The 21,720-nt window shown below is 37.1% G+C and overlaps 2 protein-coding genes across 4 annotated transcripts; one reads left to right on the top strand and one right to left on the bottom strand.

Annotated features, from left to right (window-relative positions):
- Positions 1 to 1,141: 1,141 nt before the first annotated feature.
- On the top strand, positions 1,142 to 7,880 carry LOC143856690 (adenine phosphoribosyltransferase 5-like). 3 transcript variants are annotated; one of them, XR_013238299.1, is made up of 7 exons: positions 1,142 to 1,530; positions 1,608 to 1,718; positions 3,461 to 3,553; positions 4,552 to 4,701; positions 5,465 to 5,523; positions 6,901 to 7,518; positions 7,609 to 7,880. XR_013238299.1 is itself a non-coding variant. In XM_077366954.1 (7 exons), exons 1-6 carry the CDS (start codon positions 1,446 to 1,448, stop codon positions 6,952 to 6,954), a joined length of 552 nt encoding a protein of 183 aa, XP_077223069.1. In that variant the 5' UTR covers positions 1,142 to 1,445; the 3' UTR covers positions 6,955 to 6,969; positions 7,609 to 7,880. The 3 variants fall into 3 exon arrangements, 2 of the variants coding, with proteins under 2 accessions (XP_077223069.1, XP_077223070.1); XM_077366954.1 differs by having other exon boundaries at positions 6,901 to 6,969; XM_077366955.1 differs by lacking the exons at positions 3,461 to 3,553; positions 7,609 to 7,880 and having other exon boundaries at positions 6,901 to 7,111.
- Positions 7,881 to 10,557: 2,677 nt separating this feature from the next.
- Positions 10,558 to 18,735, bottom strand: LOC143856563 (uncharacterized). The gene is made up of 5 exons (XM_077366817.1): positions 18,243 to 18,735; positions 12,537 to 12,693; positions 12,127 to 12,335; positions 11,073 to 11,246; positions 10,558 to 10,920 (listed from the first exon to the last, which is right to left on the bottom strand). Exons 1-5 carry the CDS (start codon positions 18,450 to 18,452, stop codon positions 10,834 to 10,836), a joined length of 837 nt encoding a protein of 278 aa, XP_077222932.1. The 5' UTR covers positions 18,453 to 18,735; the 3' UTR covers positions 10,558 to 10,833.
- Positions 18,736 to 21,720: the final 2,985 nt, after the last annotated feature.

The following is a 21,720-nucleotide window of genomic DNA, read 5'->3' as shown; positions in this document are numbered from 1 at the left end:
TTTTCTGGTTCTTGATCCTTTTCACCTTCCTCCATTGGGGATAAGTGATGATGAGGGACGATTTTGTCGAGCCCACAAAAAGGCAGGCCTAATCAGTAGGAAGGCATTTCCCTTCACTTCCTTCTACATGACAAGGGATTTGCTAAGCTCCATCCCAAAAGGGTTTTCACAGCTGGTCTGTCGCACGTCAAACCAACAACCTCGTTGTCACACGTCAGACCAGCCGGCGACAGACCAGCCGCGAAAACCCTTTTGCGATAGACGCTAGCAATTCCCATACGGTAATAACATCTCTTACTCTCTAGTTTGAGAGCGCTAGGGGTGCAACTCGGGTCGTATTCAACTCGAACCTGTTGGGTTCAACCAAGAAAAAACACAGGTCGGGTTGTGTTTGGGTCGAGTCAGCTTCGGATTGAGGAAGTTGAGCCCGAGTCGGGTTTGAGGTGACCCGACCTATATCAAAACCCGACATTTGTACAAAAAATAAATAAATAAATTATTTTACCATTTTTTTTATTTTGTATTTTTTAGAATATATAGAAACCTAAAGAGGAAAGATATCACCATAACCGGGTTAACCTGACCAAAATTGGGAAATCGGGTCGGGTTAGCCTTCACCGGGTTGAGAGTCGGGTTCGGGTTGCCTTCAACCCGACCCAACCTGACCCGAGTTGGACCCTTGAGCGCCGATATAAAATGGTGGGTCCACAATTATGTAGGACCCACACAAAGGTAGGGCAAATCAGGAGGCATTTTCTGTTCATTTTCCTGCCAGACGCATCTGTCAGTAACATTTCTTGCTCTGCAGTTTGAGAGCACCGAGATAAAACCGGTGGGTCCACAATATGTGGAGCCCACAGAAATGAAGGGGAAATCAATAGTCATTTCTATTCATTTTCCCACCAGACGCATCTGACAGTAACATTTCTTACTCTGCCATTTTGAGAGCGCCGATATAAAAAGAGTGGGTCCCCACCAAATATCCCGACAACCTAACCTGAAAAGGCCAAAGAAACAGACAAAACAAAGAAACATACTGAATGACCAAAAAACCCTTCTCTGTTCTCCATCACTCTCCGTATCTTGGGGGGTAATTTGTGTCATTTTAACACTTGTTGCAGTTATATGTTTCGACAAAAAAGAAAGAAAGCTCAATCTGTGTTTAGTATTTATTGCAGGAGAGAGATTTTATGTTAGAAAGATTTCTTCCTCTCTTACACGTTTTGCGAGGGAAAGAGAAGAAACCCAAAAATAAAAACCTCATAAAATCTCACTGGAAAAAACCCTAATTAGGTCTAGTATTTATTGCAAAGAGATTTCATGAGATCTTACAAGATTTTATTTCTGAACAAAAATCCATATTTACAAAGTTGGGCAAGCATACAGAAGAAGAAGATTGAGAATTCTCTTATTAGTTTTGGGAAGAAGAAAAAAATCCCTGGAAAATGTTTGCAGGAGAGGAAAAAGATGACCCACGTTTGGAGGAAATTTCTTCTGCAATTCGAACAGTTCCCCACTTCAAAAAACCAGGTTTTGTTTTTTGAAATCTGAAAGTTTCTGGGTTTTTTTTTTCAATGTTTGTTTATCTGATTTTGGTTTTGGATTAGGACTAATGTTTCAAGACATAACGACTCTTTTACTCCATCCAAAGGCTTTCAAGCATTCTGTTGATATGTTTATTGATCATTACAGAGACATGAACATCTCTGTTGTTGCAGGTATATATTCCTTCTACTGATTTTTTTTCTTTCTTGTTGGTGTTTTTCTTGCTCTTTTTACTTGTTTTATTTGTGCTGTCATTTGCTAAGATTGAATATTTTGAGGTGAGTTCTAACACATTTGTTTTCTTTTGTGAGTAGCACAATCATTTTTTTGTAACATTATTCTTTCCATGGATTTTTATTTTTTATTTTTTAAATATGGTTGTAAAATTTAGTTATTTATAAAATATCAATTGGTTTTATTTTTTGAAATGAATAAAATATCAATTGATCAATGCCAAACTGAGTTATGAATTCCGTTTCGTTCGGTGTTTCGTTTTGGCTATCGGAACGGAACGTTTCGGTGTTTCGTCTTATTCGTTGGAAACTTTTTGTTCTGCTACAACGACGAGGGAAATTTTTTTAATAGTTAAAAATATGAAAAAAAAATCCAAAAAAAAAATCAGAAATTGTTAGAAAAATATAAGAAATAATTAATTGAATAAAATATGTAAAAGATCCAAACATTTACTTAAAGGAAAATCACTATCAGCTGAAATGCCTGTATTGACCAGCGTGTTGACCAGTGTGTTGACCACACCAGCGTGTTGACCAGTGTGTTGACCAGTGCCTGACAAGATGAAAAAATTTTATAGACCAAATTATGAGATTTTTTTACCTGACTTTTGGGATTTAATAATGTTTGGACATGATAGAATTTATGAATTTTTAAAATTAGAAAAATACCCCATCGTTTGGAAGTTATGATTTTAACCTGACCCATTTTGTCGGATTTTGTACTAGAATTGGAAAGTTGACTTTTTATCCTTTTAGATTTGGGTCTTGAAACTATTTTTAATAGATCCAAATGGGGGTATTCCCTTATTTACATGTAAATCTTAAGGAAATGGACAATAAACATCTACTTAAATGACTTTACATGTAAATATTGGAAAAAAAGAAGAAGAAGAGAGAACCAAGAAGAGATGAAAAAAAAAACAAGGAAAAAGAAGAAGAAGAGAGAGAACCAAGAAGAGATGAAAAAAAAACAATATTTCGGGAAATTCCGGACGAAACAATGCATTCCGCCTGTTTCGTCCGAAATTTCGAATTTTGATGGAATTCCGGCCGGAATGACTGGAATGGACCGTAATCCGGACCGGAACGGAATATATGGCCATTACATTCCGGATTCTGGTCCATTCCGGCCGGAACGGAACCGAATTTATGACTTAGACGCCAAATGAACATAGAACCATTCAGTTCTGCATTGAGGATAATTCTTGGGTACCCAGAAGCTTCTGATTGGTAACTCCAACTAATTAATGGTGATCAAGGTTTTAAATTTCAACTGAAATCCAAAATCTCGGGTTTCGGTCGACAGCAAAATCGAAATTGGGTAACCTCGAAACGCTACTTTATTTCGCGAAAATTTCGACCGAAATTTCATTTTCCTGAAATGAGGAAAATCCCTTTAATTTTATTTTTTTTCATTATTTAATATTTCCCTTAAATTTCGAGCAAAATTACCGAAATTTTGGTAATTTCGCTTGAAATTTCATCGTGGATAAAATATTACTTTTTTTATTTTGTCAAATTTTGAAATTTCGGCGAAAATTTCGGTTTCGGTGAGGAGCGAAACGCATTCCAAAACCGAAATTTGAAACCTTGATGGTGATAATATTTTTTGAGTAATTGTTACGAATTGAGTTTTTTATTTTATTTTATTTTAGAAGATTCTTATCTTAACTTCATTTTAGGAATCGAAGCTAGAGGATTCATATTTGGTCCTTCAATTGCATTAGCTATTGGTGCGAAATTTGTTGCTCTGTGTAAGCCTAATATATTGCCAGGTACATGCTATTCTGTTTCTTTTAAATGATTAGTGTTTTAATCTTTTGTTATTTCTTCGACATTTAGAAATTCATAAGCTCTTGTTTCTATTTATGCATTTGTTGATTAGTTTGACTTCATTAACATAACATATTAACATGTCCTTTTATAGAATTTGTGAAACATGTTCTTCCACTAGATGCAGATTGATTGAGGTATGATTGTATACTCGTTGTATACTCTCTCTCTCTCTCTCTCTCTCTCTCTCTCTCTCTCTCTCTCTCTCTCTCTCTCTCTCATTGATTGAGGCATACTTGTTGAGGTGACAGTGAGTGCCTTACTCATTAGGATCACTAAATAACATTAGATAGTGTGGTGTTTCTGGTAAAAAAAAAGATTTGATTTGTTGTTGCAAAGTTATCTTCAAGATTGATCTTCCCAGCGTCGATCTCATCCAAGTGACATAGCTTTTGTGATTTCAATATTTTATAACTTTGAAAATTTGAAGTTCATTTGATTCATTTCCCAGAGTCTTAAAATACTAATTTCCTTTAAAAAAAAATAAACTCATGATCACTGTCTTCTTTTGTCAACTTGTTGTATTAGACTCATCTATATTTATGAGAATCTTTTACTTCTGCTTGTGAAGATGGTGCTTGATTTACTGCTTGCTAAAATTTGGAATTTCAAGGCTTATACTTTTGTTTCTCATTTTAGTAACAAAGAAGAAATTTCAGGGCATAGTCAAATTAGGAGAATCACTAAACTCAGTGTCTGATATTTCATTACTGTTTCTTTTTTATATTTGTGCATAATTTTGGGTCTACCTAGTTGTGAATGACTGAAATTTCAACAATGGGTTTTTCCTCCATAGTTACCTTCTTTTTTCCTCGACTGTTTTTGGTTGTTGAAATTTACATGTCCTGAAACTCTAGAAGTTCCTATGGATTTATAGTACGTGAATTTTTCTCCTTGCTCTATTTATATGTTTGACCCTTTATATATTTTGAATGTATAGGCGCGGTTATTTCTGAATCTTATGCACTTGAATATGGAACCGATTGTTTGGAGATGCATGTTGGGGCTGTTGAGCCAGGGGAGCGTGCTGTCGTCATTGACGATTTGGTTGCTACTGGTGGAACACTTTGTGCGGCAATAAAACTTCTCGGTAAGTCCCTCTCCTCTTTTTCTTTGGTTTTTTGGTGATTTCAAAATGTAGGAACAGTGGTTTTCCTGTTTAGAAACAACAAAGATGATGTTTTTCGTGATTACTCCTACCCCTTAAGGTACCAAGGATTCTAATGATGCCAAGCCGGTACTTCTTTGTGGGCTTTGTGTCTTCTTTAAAGAGCTTAGAAGGAAGTCATGGTGGAGGGAGACTCTTCTAATGTTATCACCTGTGCCCTTTGTCGCAGCCTGTGCTTGTAAAAGCCATTCACGTAGTGGATGGTATTTTAGATTTATGTAGAGGCACCAATATTTCCTTTTTTCATGTTCTGTGAAATGCTAATTAGATGGTCAATTCTCTAGCTGGAGGAACATAGAGAAGTTATTATGACAATGTCAATCTCTAAATATTTGTAAATTTTCCTCTTCCTTACTAACAATGTCTTTGCTATTGTTCAAAAATGAAAAAAAAAAAAAAAATCATTAATCTCTAATAAATGATATAATGGTGAAAAGGATAAAGAACTACTTTGCCTTAAACAGTTATACATAAATTCTATGGATTGTCCAAGTCCAACAGATAGTTCTTTTATGCACATATTTTGTAGAAGTTTCCTTTATTTAACTGTGTGATGACACCAGGGTTGCTTGCCGTGCCATCCCTCGTTTTTTGTTTTATTTCCTTCTGTATTTGTTAATTTATTTGTATATTCTCTACTCTCTCCCTGATAATTTGCATCTGATTGGGCTTTTCGTTTCCCTAGAACGCGAGGGAGCTGAAGTGGTCGAATGTGCTTGTGTTGTTGGCTTGCCCGAGCTTAAGGTATGCCTAAACAGTTGTAATATGTGCAACTTTCACTTATTCATTACTTTCAATTCCTAGAGGGATGCCTTGCAGACCTTCCACTACAAATGTGACATTATTTTCTTTTTATTTATTTTGTTTCTCTTGAGTTACTTTCCCTCCTTCCTGCGTTCATTTAATGATTGATCCATATCAGAACAATGAATCTTGATAACAGGATACTTCTAGAGAAGGAGACACTTCCACTTTGCGATATTCTGTTCTTGTTTCCTAACCATCTCTTCCTCCCTGCATTGTCTACCTCAGCCATGATTTCATCAAGGCTTTTTAACGCCACCCAGTTTGTTCTCTGTAGTTTTTTCTGAAGATTCACTACTACTGATGGTAGAAATCACTAACTCTTTAATTCCCAAATTTGAAATAATATCATTCCCCAGCTTAAGGGAGAGTTGAATGGTTACAAGTCATTACTGGTACAGCTCAAAGTTTTAAATGTCAGTTTAGAAACCACACATAGGCAAGGAAGCCATCCATAATGGTTTAACAGCATCGAACGTCTCGTGACATGCGCTGATAATTCAATACATACCACATTTCACATGTAATTTATATAAATATGTATATATTATGCATACACCGCATTTCACATGCAATTCATACAAGGGAAATTATATCAACACAACATCTTTCGAGATATGCACTCAGCTATTTTGTCTTCTGGTATTTAAAGAGCTGTTAAAAGGTTATTACGGTTCCCAAAAAATCTCACAAGCCAATTAAAAAAGAAAAGGTGAGCTGCAACCGTGTCCATAACAAAAAGTGTTGTGCTGATTTCATTTCCCTTCATATAAATATAATTATGTAACTTATTGACATAGCATACCACTAATAAACTTATGATTTTCGTTTCGGTTTGCGTTTTGGTGGGGATGAAAATGGAATATTTCAGTCGTTTCGTGTCGATTGGTGTAAATTTAAAACCATGGTACTACATGTGAGTGATTTGTTACGTGTCTTACGGTTTTCTATATTTAAAAATATCCAAAAATTGGTCAATTTTTTAATATCGTATGACACTATTTTTGTTAGTTTCTTCTTCAACCTGGTAGACTGATGCCTTAAAATATCTAGGATTTAGGCCGCTTCTTCCTCATGTTAATTTTTATTTATCGAACTGATACCTTGTTAAGATCATGGTAGCCTGCATGTTGAACTCATTGGTCAACATTTTAATCTTTTTCTAAATGCCTAAACTTGTTTACCATATAATCTCTTGCACTAGATATTTGTATTGTATGCTGTTTTTCTTATATGAGGTTCATTCAATCTGAAGTTGTGAACCATCATAGTGCTTTATTAATTTGAGCAACTTCCTAATGATTACTTGTTTTGCAGGGATGTACGCTAAGTGGGAAGCCAGTGTATATCCTTGTGGAACCCCATTATTAGAATATTTATAGGCAGGTAAACGTCATTGTTATCTCTTGAATCCCCTGCAGATCCTTGTGAAATCTCAATATTAGAATATGTAGGCAGGTAACCATTATTGTTATCTCCTGTTTTGGTATCATAGCTGCATATATAAAGATCTTTCCTTTCTGTCCTACATCTTTTTCTCTACTTGCCAAATTCTTACTTTTATTGGGAAATCAAATTGTTTCAACAAGAGATGTTACAAAGAACAAAGATTCTAAATTCTAAGTGTACGATGGGCATGAATCCCAATATAAAGATCGGAGAGACTGATCCAAAGTAACTAGGAGGGTCCTCCATGTAGCTTACATATCTCAAGGTATGGAGGATTTGGACAGTTGTAATCATGGTTCTATCTGGATCTGGAGTCTCCTCACAATCATCAATAACCCTTCAAGGGAATCATCTTCAAAGGCTGCCTGTCACTCCCACTAGAAGCTATCCAAGAACACAATGAAGGACCTTTTGTAACTAATAGCTAGTCACACCTAATGGGCATTCAAAAATGCAATGCATGCCTACTCACTCCATAATCACTAGGTTAGACTTAAACCATAGTTAAACACCATGCACACAGATTGGAGTGTGTTTGATCCTTTTCTTACAATCTCGAGCTTTTAATTTTCCCAGGAATGGAATAATCAGCAGTTAATATATTATGCGGCGATAATAGTTGGTAGAGGATAGGTTCTGAGGCGTGTGAGGGACATAGCAGGTTATACTATTGTGGAGTGAACCTGATCCAAGAACTGCGAAATAGTAGTGTTATGTTGCCTGTGGTTGATTCTATCATCTTGGCTCAAAGAAATTCTCTACCAGCATTTTAAGTTCTGGCTAATGGAGTCTTGTAAGCAAACTGGATTCTGTCCCTTTACAACAAATTATGCAAACCTTCTTTTGCACTCTGTTCTGTTTAACTTGTTCTCAAAGTATACCCAAAAAAAAGAGATACAAGGATTTATACAACAAATAAAGAACGATGAAAGGAAAAAAAAATAGTTTTCACATTTTTTTTTTCTTATTTGAAAACATAGGAGAAAAATCTTTTTAAGACATTGTAACTTGTAATAATAAATAAATATTTATTATTTTATAAAATGAAAAACAAAGGCATACAGTCACACGAAGAGGTAGGGGCAGACTGAGAACAGCTTGGGTAGAAATAGTGAGGAAAGACTTGATGGCTAGGAACATCACAGAGAACATGACCTTGGATAGGAGAGAACAGAAGAAAACGATCGATGTAGATGAACCCAACTAGTGTTAAGATTAGACTAGGTCAATTTGAGCCGGGTAGATTCTTCTACCTTCTTCATGTAAATTTTCTAAAGGATTCATTAGCTGACCCATTGCCGCTTGGGACAAAGGCTTAGTTGAGTTACGATGAGTATCCCATTTTTCATTCACACAAGGGGAAGACTATTCTTTTGGAGGGAAAGAAAATTACTTGTTTCTAAACCAGTGACAATCATAAATACATATAACTTTTCCAAAATGCAAGACAGTGCTGAGAGAGAGAGAGAGAGATCGGGTCGATTTAAGATATATGGGGGTCGATTAATCACTGCCCTTACCTTTATCCAAGTTTCTTTTTTAGTAAAATGACAATACAGCCCTTCCGTTTGCCAATGTGGTGTACAGGGATTGCTGGGCTCCACGCTCGATTAGGTGTGTAACCCGGCTTTCCTTGCAGCACTCTTTTGGTAATTGTCATAATGTTAAATAATATAAAAGACGGTCCATCATCAGCACATATAAGTAGCATTAAAAAACTAAATATTATACTATATTTAAAAAATAATATTACGGAAAAGATATTGGCACTGCAATGTTTTAATAATTGCACTAACTTAACTTGTCTTCTATTATTTAACCAGCTGTCAAAAGGTTATAACAATTCCCCAAAGAATCTCAAAAGCCAATTAAAAAAGAAAAGACAAGGTGAGATAGTGCAATTATCATTAGCTTTGTCAGCAGTTTTTCTTGGCAAATATTTCAAATAATTACAATATCAAGAAGGTGAAGAAGAAATAGAATTCAAAGAAGCCATAGAAATTTGATTTCTTAAAAACATAAAAATAGGTTACTAAAAATAAGAAAAAGTTTCTTAAAAAATAAGAATGGGTTTCTAAATATTTAGAAAGAGATTTCTTTAGTACTTTTGGGAAATGAACCAAACAGTTTCAATCGATTTTTATTTTTATTTTTATTTTTGAATCTCGAACAGACAGATACAAAGACCCAAAAATATCCCCATCTTTTTCATTTTTTCCGTGAGTATTAGGATGAAGTTTACTGAACTCATTCGAGCCATTAAGGCTCTGTTCACTTGTCTTCTAGCTGCAGGAAAAGAAAATAAAGGAAAAGAATCTGACGTGGAAAACTGGAAAAGAAACTGTAAGAAAATTCCGTTATTCACTTTGCCGAGAAAGGAAAAGAAAGTATGCAGGCAAAGTGGTATTCTCAGGAAAGTGATTTTCTCATTCTTTTGGGCTCTGTTCACTTGCCTTCTTGAGAAAGGAAAGGAGAAGAAAGTAAGCCAAATTTTTCCGTGATTGGACATGATTTGACATTTTCCGCTGTTCACTTATTTTCTCAGGAAAGCATAATTACACAGGTGGAAAATATAAATAATGACGTGGAAAACCAACTTTCTTGCACTTTCCCTCTAAATTTTCTCACCAAAAGGGTGAGAAAATCACTTTCCTGAGAAAACCACTTTACCTGCATACTTTCTTTTCCTTTCTCGGCCAAGTGAACAACGGAATTTTCTCACAGATTCTTTTCCTTTCTTTTCCAGTTTTCCACGTCAAATTCTTTTTCTTCCTTTTCTTTTCCTGCAGCTAGAAAACAAGAGAACATAGCCTTGGTGAGAAAATTTAGAGGGAAAGTACAAGAAAGTTGGTTTTACACGTCATTATTTATATTTTCCACCTGTGTAATTCTGCTTTCCCGAGAAAACGAGTGAACGGCGGGAAAATGTCAAATCATATAGAATCACAAGAAAATTTGGCTTACTTTTTTCTCCTGGTCCTTTCTCAAGAAGGTAGGTGAACAGAGCCTTAGGGTGTGCTCCACTATGACTCTGGTTTTGTTTCTTGATTTTGATTTCAATTCTAGATTCTTCTGTTGGCTCTTTTCTTTTTCTTTTTTTGGGTAAGTAACAGATTTCATTATAAAGTGAAGCAAGAATTACAAACCAGGGGACAAGATGATCCCAAAGCTGCGTAGATGTGGAACAAAGCCAACACGAAATGGCAAAGATACGAAAGAAAGTGAAAAGCTCCTGCTATTTAGAGAGTAGGCATTGAGTTATCCAACGCCGTCAATTGGCATATGAAGGGTAACATCAACAGATGCCAAGTTCATACCCTTCTTTGCCTATTGGTCAGCATACTAATGAGGATCTTCTCATGTGTTGAATTTTAGGACAAATAATGCGAACCAAGTCCCGAATTTCCCCCAATAATGTTTTGTAGCTTCCAAGGTCCAGTGCTCTTGTTAGACACCCAAGCTAAGGCGTTTAACGAAATAAGACCTCCAAGTCTCCAATGCTTGCACGATCCGGATTTCCCAATGTTCTTAAATTTGATTCTTTGGAATCAGAATCATGTTGGGTGATATAAATTGATTGTGTAGTAGAGAATCCAGAGTAATACATGTCTTATAAGGGTTTGGTGACCCACCAGCAGTAGGGCCAACCAGATAGATGGGCCGTATAAACAAATAGCCGTGCCACTTGCCCAACTTTGGCAGGTTGAGCAATTCTCTTGCTTCACTCCTGAATTACATTCCTCACAAGCACATATTTCAGTTGCAGACTACACACACGCACAAAGAGAGGGAGCACATTTTTTAGAAGACATCAGGATGAAAACGGCCAGGGATGGAGTTACTCTGCTGAGCTTGTTTGAGATGCATTGTCAATGCATAGTTATTTACCTGTTTGGCCAACAAAATAACCAATAAGCATAACAAAGAGACAATCTAAGTATAGATAAATGATAGATTTTTTTATCCTGCCACAGAACTCCAATAGCATTCTTGTGTATGCTTAGATTTCAGAACACACATTCACAATTCAAGTATAATACCTCAAGTGTTCTCAATTGTTCTTGATACTGAGATACAAGCTGTTTCAAATGCTGCATCTCCTGGCTCCTATCATCGCACTCTTTCTGACGCTCATGCTGGATTGCTACTGCTCTCTTGAGAATAGTGTTTTCTCGAATGAGTACTTCAACTTGTTCCTTTAGTATCAGATTTTCCTAATAACACACATAAAATTTTTATAAGATATGTACATTTGTCAATCAGCCAACAAGAATTCATGGCCATAATGCAGAAACAGCACAAATGTCAGGAAAACAAACACTTCGAAACAATGTAAGTTGGCAATCAAATTTTTCCTTTTTTTTTTGGCAATGGTTATTAGTTGGCAATCAATAAAACAATAAAGTCAAATTTTTAACCTCGGCCAACATAATACGTGATTTGACGGGCATACCCATGCTGGCACAATTATATAATGGAGCACATAGCGTGGTAATGACTACTTAAAAATGGTATTGTAAAGTCATAAGCTTCAATGCCAAACACAGTAACACACCCATCATAAAGCAAGAACCATAGTTCATTTATAAACACTTGGAATCAATCAAGACGTTACGGTAAACATGCACTGGTATATCAAGGATAAAGTCCATATTTTACACAATTGCAAGGCTGAAATGACCAGATGAATTAATAAAGATGAATACCACTTGGTTCATGGTTCATTTATAAAAGTAACCATTTCGGATCAACCAACATGTCACAACCCACACCAAACTACAGCAAGAGATGTGGGTCTATATAGTATTTACCTACATGTACTATTATATAAAGGATCGAGCCCATGTTTACACGATCAAAAGGTTGAGATAACCAAATGTATGTTATAAATATGCATACTACTTCGTTAATTATATTAGTGAAGATTTGGAGTCAACCAGTTTGTCTGACCCTGGTGGCACCAAGACACAGCCGGATAAGTCCACATAGTATTTGCCTAAACATGCACAACTATATCAAGAATAAAGTCCATCTTTTACACGGTTGTAAGGTTGAGATAATCAAAATACAATTTGTATGTTATAAGCAAAATACCTTTTGAATGCATTGTGCTGCCTCAGCACCAGCACCAGCACGATCCACAATTGATTTCTCCAATACCTCCAACACTCTTGAAGCACGAACTTTGGCATCGTCCGTGTCAGAGGCATTCATCATTTCTCTCACAAACAGCTCCACCCATTCTGAACCAACTGTCGGGAGGTTGTCTGGAGCACATGTATTCTCAGAAGCTGCATCAACACCTGCCAAATTGACAAATATCCGATGCATGCTTAATTCTTATTTATTATGAATTAATTTTTTGAAAGGTATATAACCTCACATTAATAGGGCTCATTAACTAAAATAACCGGGTCGACTGCTACTAAAAAAAGACTAGACTGAAACAGTGAATCGCAGTCTCATAGGAACCAATGCAGTGACACAATCAATAACATACATACCATTTGATGATAGCTGAACATTTGCTCCTATACTTGAGTCGGATTTGCTGTCAGCAGAACCCAGGTTTGTCACAGCAGATCCTAAACGAAGTTCATTCAAACTCTTGATGGCGGAATCCAAATCATTGCCACACGCTTCAAGTGCTCGCTCCAGAAGCTGAAATGAAAGTTCTATTGAATGATTAGCTGAAAGTACATATGACATGCTACTTTACTCGAGAAATCATATAAACAATTTATATTGGTGCAGGCCTATGAGATATGATACACTGTATTATATTTAGGGAAATAATTTAAGAGCTCCAATGTTTTGATAAGCATGCGCTCACTTGTTTGTCCTGTAGTATTTAAAGGGTTTTAAGAGCTTTTTGAGAACCGTAGTATCCTCTGACATCCATTTAAATGCTACACGACAAACAAGTGGAGCGCATGTTTATCAAAACACTGGAGCGCAGAAATCATTTCCCTATATTTAACATATGGAGGAAAAATATTCAGAGGTCACTCATACATTGACCTAAACACTGAGGTTTTCTTAGTTGATCTCCATAAAATTGAAATCTATATTTTAAAATTAACATTATGGCTAAGGCTTGACCAAAGAAACTGGTAAGACAATAAGGCTACTTCACATACACTAACTAGCCCTAAGGAAAAAGCCCTCCCTTGTAGCTATTTTCCATTTTTTGAATGTTGGATCAAACTTAATTAAATAGCAAAGAAAAACAAACGACCACTGAGATGGTCAAGGGAAAGCAGCAGCAACAACAAAAGGCTACAACAGATCAGAAAAGGCCAAAGGCATAGATCGGCCATGATCCTCAAAGGAGATGTGGTCCTTAACCACCAAAGAAGCTCCAGACATTCCATTGTGGGCCAGCACGTCAGAATCCCCATTAGCTGACCAGTTAATGTTGCGAAAAGTCACACAATGCCCCCTTAGGATCTCCCCCATAACATCGGTGAATCTCCAAGGGAAGTTCTACTCTCTAAATCAACGAATCGCATTCAAGGAGTCACCTTCAACAATAAGAGCATCCAAATGACCACGATCCACTTGGTGGATACCGGTTTTGAGTGCGAGAACCTCCACTTTGTTAGAGTTCTCCACACCAATCGGACTAGAAAAGACCCATCTAACTCTATATCATGCTCACAAAGCACATCCTCAGATGTCGCAGAAAACCTCCCAGTTGACACTTTATAAACTTAAAAGTTTGACTATATGTGGGGCATATCCTCCAAGTGCCATAATTTAGGTGATAAAGAATGAAATGAATTCTCTTTTTTTGAATGGAAATTTTTTTATTACTAAGAAAAGGACTGAGATGGTCTGCTACACAAGCCAAACAAGAAGAAAACGAGAATTACACGGGAATAGCATCTAAGCCTTCTAGCCCAAGGTTGGTCAATCTTGGAGGGTCAATCTATCTGTCTCACTGTCAGTGGATCTCCAGACGTGTTGAAACCTAACGTGATGACACTACCCAGTCCAGAATCTCCCCAGTGGCATTGGCAAACCTCCAAGGGAATCTAGTCCCCGACTTTAGCCATTTCATCGCATTTCTAGAATGTCCTTCAACAATAAGCGGGTCTAAATACCCACACTCTCTTATGCAAGATCCTTTACCTTAGCATCAGACCAAGCTAACAGAAGTACGCTTTTTTTAGGAGGCCTTCTAATGTGAGAATGAGAACTCACACTCCGAGACCTGGGTTTCCTAAGGTAGATCCATCAAAGTTCAGCTTGATGAAACTTGGGGTAGGTGGTTCCATCTGGGCAACAGCTTGCTCCTATGAATGAGGCTTCTTCTGATCTCCTCCCAATATCATCGCATACAGGATTCAGACACTCCTAAAAAATGTGTTGTTGGATGGAAAGAATTATCTTGATGACGCCTTTGAAGATTCAAGTGTCCCTTTCTTTCCAAATTACGTAGATTACTACCAAGAGAGCAAAGTACCATAGAATGTGCCCCCTCGTTGTTCATGTGCTGAAGGACCAACCGTCTAAAAGATCGACTGTATTCTGGGATGACCCATTGTACATTAAAGATCACCAGAACAGATGGCCAGATTTCCCTAGCTATCATGTGATGGATGAATGCCATTAACTGACTCACCAGACTCAATGCAAAGAGCGCAATGGTCAATGATAATCAGCCTTCGACTGCATAAATGATCTCTCGTGATAATTTGATTGAGACAAGCAATCCAAACGAAAGTGCAGAGTCTTGGCAGAGCCGAGATCTCCCATATCCTGTGAGCTAGGGAGGGGATCCAGCTGAGGAGTGAGTCCGTGATAGACTGATAATAATGTTGAACAGAGAAGTCCCCATTTTGGTTCCAAATTCTCGTATCTTCTCTTGCCATACCCTGATGAAATTCCGCTCCAAATCTGTCAGAAGCTGAGCCACTCCCTCGAGCTCTCAGTCAAAGAAAACAAGGCGAAAAGGAATAGTCCGGCTAATATGTCTAAGGCCACCCTCTCTCTGACAAAGGAATCCCTAACCATGGAATGACTTCTCAATCTACAAGGCATATACTATCAACCTTATTCCTTGGTTAAAATTTCAGGTATCTTATAAATTCTTATCTATTTGAGATATAGCAGAGATTTTATTAAATTTTTCAATAAAAAAATAGGTTTATTAAAGATAATAAACACAGCAAAGATAATAGGTTTATTAGGATGATAAAAAAAAATTCAGCAAAGGCTTGAAAATTCAAAGATTTGATGCTCGAAATACATATTTTATGCTCAAGTTGCAACAATTAGTGAGCTCAGTCAATAATGGAAATGAAGATGCTCCTTGGGTATTCAAGGATTGGTGAAAAATGCTGAGGCAGTAGTGTCCTTCACACCTATAGCCAAAGTCACTAACATTCAAATATCAAACCAGATAAATGGTACTACTTATATTTTTTGGACTGATAATGGGAGCAATTTACTGAAAGAAAAGAAATTACAATAGGGGCAGAGATTTTCCAAAATCTAAACCATATCTAAAAGACTTATCTCCGGCGAGGATGTTTTCAACATCAGTAGCCTCGCTGAAGAGATGATAAAAGATGAAGTCCTTACCACATCCACAATCAGACCCGGATTATGGTTAACCACCCACATCCACAATCAGCTCCGTATTATGGTTAACCATCAATGTAATCTCATACGAAGAGTCCCCTTCAATACATGGCCCTCCTCCCAACTCCTTAGGGAAGGCATAAAAACCCGTAAGGAGGCCCCAGTTTACTTTTTCCTAGCCTGAGTGAACTGCTATAGGGCCTTTTCGCTGACATAATCATGGCATCATTCCGACATTATCACCAAGGTCCAGAAAAATAACTTTTTATGCTTTCTTCCTCTTCTTGTTGTTGCAAGAGTCTCCCTTTGTTGCTGAATTCAAGGTTTAAAATTTCGGTTTCAGTACCGGTTTCGGACCTTGAAATTTCGAAATTTCGGTCGAAATCTGGTACAAAATCGAAACAAATATTTTATTCATTATTAAATTTCTGTCGAAATTTCGGTGAAACATTAAATTAATTATAAAAAAACAGATTTTTTGGGTCAAATTTTGGAAAAACAGAAATTTCGGCCGAAATAAATGACCATTTCGGTTTTGGGTGTTTTCGGTGTCGATCTCCACCGAAACCCGAAATTTCGGTCCGAAATTTAAAACCATGGCTGAATTGTGACTTGATTTGTCTAAAACATGCATGCATCATTCTCTCCACCTCAGAAATCTAAAAGTCCAATATTTTTAATTACGTCAATTTTAAATGGATGCATAGTACATACTCACCATGTATTGAGATGTATCTGGCAACCGCATTTTTCATTAAGACACGTATCCACCAAAGGTAAGTCAACTAAACCTAAATGTTGAGTTAATTCTATCCAATCAATCAGTGATTTATTAATGCTTCATTTAGCCAATTAATTTGAACTGTGATTAGCTGCCATTGATCTAGAAAGCTTAAGGTGCACAATTGAGCTCCAGTAGTGGAGTCCAACTTGACGCCCACCTTGTGGCAAAGATATATCTCTCGAGATAGGATTACAATGACAGAGTCCATGCCCACAACATTCTGGTCCACTTTACGCCAACATAAACTTTAAGATACAAACATTGGTGAGGGGTAAGAAATAGGTATTAGATTCATTTAGTTTTGTAATTTTTGGCCATCTGGGGGAGGAGTGGAAAATCTAAAGGATAGGAGGCAATCTAACTTACCCTACCCAAGAAGAGTTGTGGTGCGGTGCTAAGACTTTGTCGGTGGCAACAACTCATAGAATCTCACTATTAAAAAGAAAATGAAGAGAGGAACTTTGTGTCATAGCATGAGGCTGGCAAACATTGGGCATTATTAACCATGGGTGAGTGGCAGGAAAAAGGAGTACTTTCATTGGCTTGACAATTGGTGGGTGCTGGTACTATGGTTACAAGATCCCACACTTGTTATGTCATAAGACTAATCTACAATCCAGATTTCCAGTTATTTAATAGAGCATATGAGACTGGCAGTCAGGTGGGATTGAGGGAAGATCTCTAATAAAATTTGCAAGGATGCAGACGTTCAATACAAGCTTATGATCTATCTGGGGTTTCTTTTAAATCCTTCAACACCCCATCTAGATGGCTACCTGGGGTTTGAGGGAAGATCTCTAATAAAATTTGCAAGGATGCAGACGTTCAATACAAGCTTATGATCTATCTGGGGTTTCTTTTAAATCCTTCAACACCCCATCTAGATGGTAGCAGATACAGATCAAAAAATGGTAGGTAGTTTGACTATTCACAATATGATTGTCTCTGAAGATAAAGTAGGCAAAATATAATTCCTATCTCTTGTTCCATTTCAACATTATTACCAGCACCTAAGATCTCAACTTCCCTAGTTTGATTAGCAAAACATCATACAAGCACAGAAAACACACAAAAAAAATAAAAAATAAACTATAAACGAAACCGCACAAATAATTTTAACAGAGACGCCAACAACATTAAAAAAAATGCAAATATCAATAAACAAAACAGCAGTTTAGGAAAGACGCCATGATCTCAAAAATTCAAGTCAAAGCAAAAGACACAGAAGAAACAAATAATAAAACAACAAAGATGAATTATGGATTATGAACCACTGAATTGTCATTCCTAATGTATCAATCAAATTAAAAACCTAGAAATCAATCTTAGATAACCTCGATTGTCATTCCTGATGTATCAATCCAATTAAAAACCTAGAAATCAATATCAAACAACCGTGATTGCCATTCCTGATGTATCGATCGAATTAAACCCTAGAAATCAATCTTAGATAACCTCGATTGTCATTCCTAATGTATCAATCAAATTAAAACCCTAGAAATCCATCTTAGATAACCTCTAGATTGTCATTCCTGATGCATCAATCAAATTAAAACCCTAGAAATCAATCTTAGATAACCTCTAGATTGTCATTCCTAATGCATCAATCGAATTAAAACCGTAGAAATCAATCTTAGATAACCTAAATTGCCATTCCTGATATAACAATCGAATTAAAACCCTAAAAATCAATCTCAGATAACCTAATCGAATTAAAACCCTAGAAAACAATCTTAGATAACCTCGGTTTTCATTCCTGATATAAAAACCGAATTAAAACCCTAAAAATCAAACTTATATAACCAAAAAAAAAAAGGAAAAAAGGAAAAGAAAAGACCTGATTGTCCATATCAGGGAAGAGAGCGATGAGATGCAAAAGAAGCGTGGAGGAATCAGATAAGGAGGAACCGATGGACCTAGGAGGAGATAATCGGATCTGAGAGGATCCGGATCCGGATCCGGAAAAACAACGGAGTCTCTTTGAGACAGGTGGAGGAGTATGAAGGTCTTCAAAGAGGGATCTCTTTCCACACACTATGGCCGACATGTTTTCCTCTGAAACTCCTCTTTTCTTTTCCCGATCTCCTCTCCCGATTTCGCCCTAATTTCTCTTCTTTTCCTCTTCGGCCATGCAAATCACCCAAACTACAACCCCCTTTTTTTCCCTTTTCAGCCCCCTTTTTCCCCTCTCTTCAATCTTCCTTCCTCGGAGAAATCTGTTCCTTTCTTCTGGTTAGGGTTTTTTTTTCCCTTCTTGTAATTCTTCTCTTCTGCTTCTTTATGAGCGCCCTCTCTTGGCGCCGTTCCGTTTTTTTCAACGGTACACGTTCCCCAAGCTTCCATTTTTTAAAAAATATTTTGAGGGACAACACTTTGAAAACGGGATTCCGTTTGGAAAATAAAAACGGGACTGAGATTATCGTTGATTTAATGCTTTTAATGTGTATTTATTTTTTATGGGGATTTGATTTTGAGCTGACTTTATTTGTCATTTAGTGGACATGGCCCAATAATTGATGCCCGTTTTTTCTCCATAAAAAAGAAATCACGCCCGATGTGAACCATGCTGCATAAAAAGAATTTACGGCCCGTTTGGATGCCGAGAAGATTTTGATTTGGATTTCTCACATCTGCAGCCCATTTTTGGGTTGTGATTTGGATCTGGATCAAATCCTTTGATTTCCAATCAGCGAGTCACAGTGAAAAAAAATCAGATTTCCAAATATGATGCGGAAATAAGTAATTAGAAATCCACAGATCTGGCTTCACCCTCTTTGCTCCTGAACCTCTCCCCTCCTGTAGGAAGTACCCAATGCCCTCTCTTTCTCCCTCCGCATGAGCTGGCGGATAAATTCATTTTGTATTCAAAACTAAATTCCAAATCTAAATACAAAATATGAGGTATCCAAACAGGCCCTTACAGAAAGGAAAAAAAAAGGTAACAATATCATCGCTCCAATGTTTTGATAATTCCGCTCCACTTCCTTGTATTTTAGTATTTAAAGGGATATCATCGCTCCAAAGTTTTGATAATTTTGCTCCGATGTTTTGGCAACGATATCAGCCTTTCCCAAAGGGGTGGAGTGGGAATATCAAAACATTGGAGCGTTGATATCATTTCCCAAAAAAACCTATAAAAAACTCTCTAAGGCCATGTCTCCCAGCAAGGAATTCTTTTTTATGATAAATTAGTCTCCATCCAAGTGGTGAGAGAAGGGTAGGAAGGTGGGAGAATGAGAGAGATTTGAGAGGGCACGATTGAGATGAGGGTCAGAATTGGCGGCTAAAAATCAACAAGATCCTATTTTAAGTAATGTTTTTTGTTTCCTTATTTTTAATCACTTCTCACCACTTGACACTAGCTTCTTGATTTTTGTTTTCTGATTTCTAGCCACTTCACCCTCCCTACACCTCTCTCACCACTTCTTATCATGAAATTGTTTTCCATAATTTTCTTTTCCCTAGATCCAAACACCCGCAAACGATCCGACATATTTCGTGTAAAATGGACGGCTTAGAAATTGGAAAACGGTATAGAAAGCTATACAAATGAAAGAATAGACCATCCGAAGAATTATTTTTTTCCGGGTTGATAAGCCCACTATGGCGATCAACAAATGAATAGTGCAACCATCAAAATTGGATCTAGGATCTAGCTGTTGTGCCAAAATCCTATCCATTAACGTTGGGATCCTTAGGATCCATCTGGACCATCCATTGTCACCCTTACTATTGCTATAGTAGCAGCAGAGATTTTGAGATTGGATTGCTGTTTATTTGTTAAATCAAGAGTCAAGATTCTAGGAACTGTTTGGATACAAGGATTTTATAGTCCTAGATTGTAAAATCTTGGATTTCACTAGCTAAAACCTGGATTGAGCATTTTCAGGATTTTAAAATCTAGATTTTAGCTTATAAAATCAAGATTTTAGTTTGTAAACAACCCTGGATTATAAAATCCATGTATTCAAACGTTTGTAAAACGGTCTTAAAATGTATTATAAATCTAGAGTCTATCTCTAATCTAGAGAGCACTACTCTCTTTATTAAAAGTACAGTATGGCCCGCACCATAGGATGATCCAAACCGTCCATTAGATGGGCCACAGCCTAAATAGGTTGTGCCCAAAAAATCATTTTCATAGGTCGATCCGAACCCTCCGATCTGAATGTTAGAGGATTGATCATAACCCTCTATAGATCAGAGGGTTAGGATCCACCTATGGAAATAATTTTTGGGGCACAACCTATTTAGGTTGTCACCCATCTAATGGACGGTTTGGATCATCCTATGGTGTGGGCCATACCGTACTTTGAATAAACTGAGGAGTGCCCTCATCAAAATGCAGTAGTGCTGATAACATTTCCCTTTTTTTTTTTTGTTCATTCGAAGATCTCAAAAGAGTTTTTGATTTGACTACGTAGACGAAAAATAAGTTGACTTGGATGACTCAATGATGTCTCAAAGAGTTTTTAACCATGAGTGAAGATGAAGTTAATTGAGAGGAATAAACCAAGATTAGAAACAAAGGTGTATTTATCTTTGGATTTTTTTCCTGGTGTGGCCTTGTTTGGATTGCAGAAATTTCTTGAATAAGTTTAGAAACGAAATTATTTCTAAAATTTCCTACTTTTGTTACACACAACCTTGTTTTGGTAGGTAAGCTGGGATTGAACCTCCGACATCTAGGTTGATGAACAGATCCTTGACCATTGAGCTAGAGGTTTGAACTAACACTATTCAATTTTTAATTATAGGGGCCTTCAAGTGAGATTATGATATCCCTCTGAATTAACCCTAATTGTATCATGTCCTTCTTAATTGTTAGGCCCAAAATTAGTAACAGATAAGGCAGTGACGTAAAAGCTGACTTGGCGAATCCTGATTACTGAACTGGTTGAGGGGCAATGACCTGAACAATAAAACACGAGGTTAGAAGTAGACCTGGCAAAAGCGACTCGTGCCCGCGGGTCAACCCGACCCACCTGCAAATTTGCGGGCATGGGTCTGAGTTTTCGTGACCCGTCAAAACTAACCCGCGGGTGACCCAACCTGCAAAAACACGGGTCAGATCGGGTCAACCCGTGGGCACCCGCATTTTTACCGTATTTTTTATTTTTTTTTTCAGAATGTTATCAGCACTACTGTTTTTTATGAGGGAACTCCTCACTTTATAAAACGTACGGTATGGCCCGCACCATAGGATTATCCAAACCGTCCATTAGATGGGCCATAGCCTAAATAGGTTATGCCCCAAAATTATTTCCATTGGTTGATTCTAACCCTCCGATCTATAGAGGGTTAGGATCAACCCT

Source organism: Tasmannia lanceolata, unplaced genomic scaffold, assembly GCF_043159265.1.
Source record: "Tasmannia lanceolata isolate RefF3 unplaced genomic scaffold, GAP_Taslan_0.1 ptg000023l, whole genome shotgun sequence".
NCBI classification, from domain to species: domain Eukaryota; kingdom Viridiplantae; phylum Streptophyta; class Magnoliopsida; order Canellales; family Winteraceae; genus Tasmannia; species Tasmannia lanceolata.
The sequence above is the reverse complement of the archived record's forward strand: the minus strand, read 5'-3'. Positions and strand labels throughout refer to the sequence as shown.

Coding starts and splice junctions, on each gene's coding strand:
- LOC143856690 (XM_077366954.1), top strand. CDS start 1,446: ATGTTTGCAGGAGAGGAAAAAGATGACCCACGTTTGGAGGAAATTTCT. Junction 1,531..1,607: donor TCCCCACTTCAAAAAACCAG/GTTTTGTTTTTT, acceptor GTTTTGGATTAG/GACTAATGTTTCAAGACATA. Junction 1,719..3,460: donor GAACATCTCTGTTGTTGCAG/GTATATATTCCT, acceptor ACTTCATTTTAG/GAATCGAAGCTAGAGGATTC.
- LOC143856563 (XM_077366817.1), bottom strand. CDS start 18,452: ATGTCGGCCATAGTGTGTGGAAAGAGATCCCTCTTTGAAGACCTTCAT. Junction 12,336..12,536: donor TGTTCAGCTATCATCAAATG/GTATGTATGTTA, acceptor TCAATTTGGCAG/GTGTTGATGCAGCTTCTGAG. Junction 11,247..12,126: donor CAGCACAATGCATTCAAAAG/GTATTTTGCTTA, acceptor GTGTGTTATTAG/GAAAATCTGATACTAAAGGA.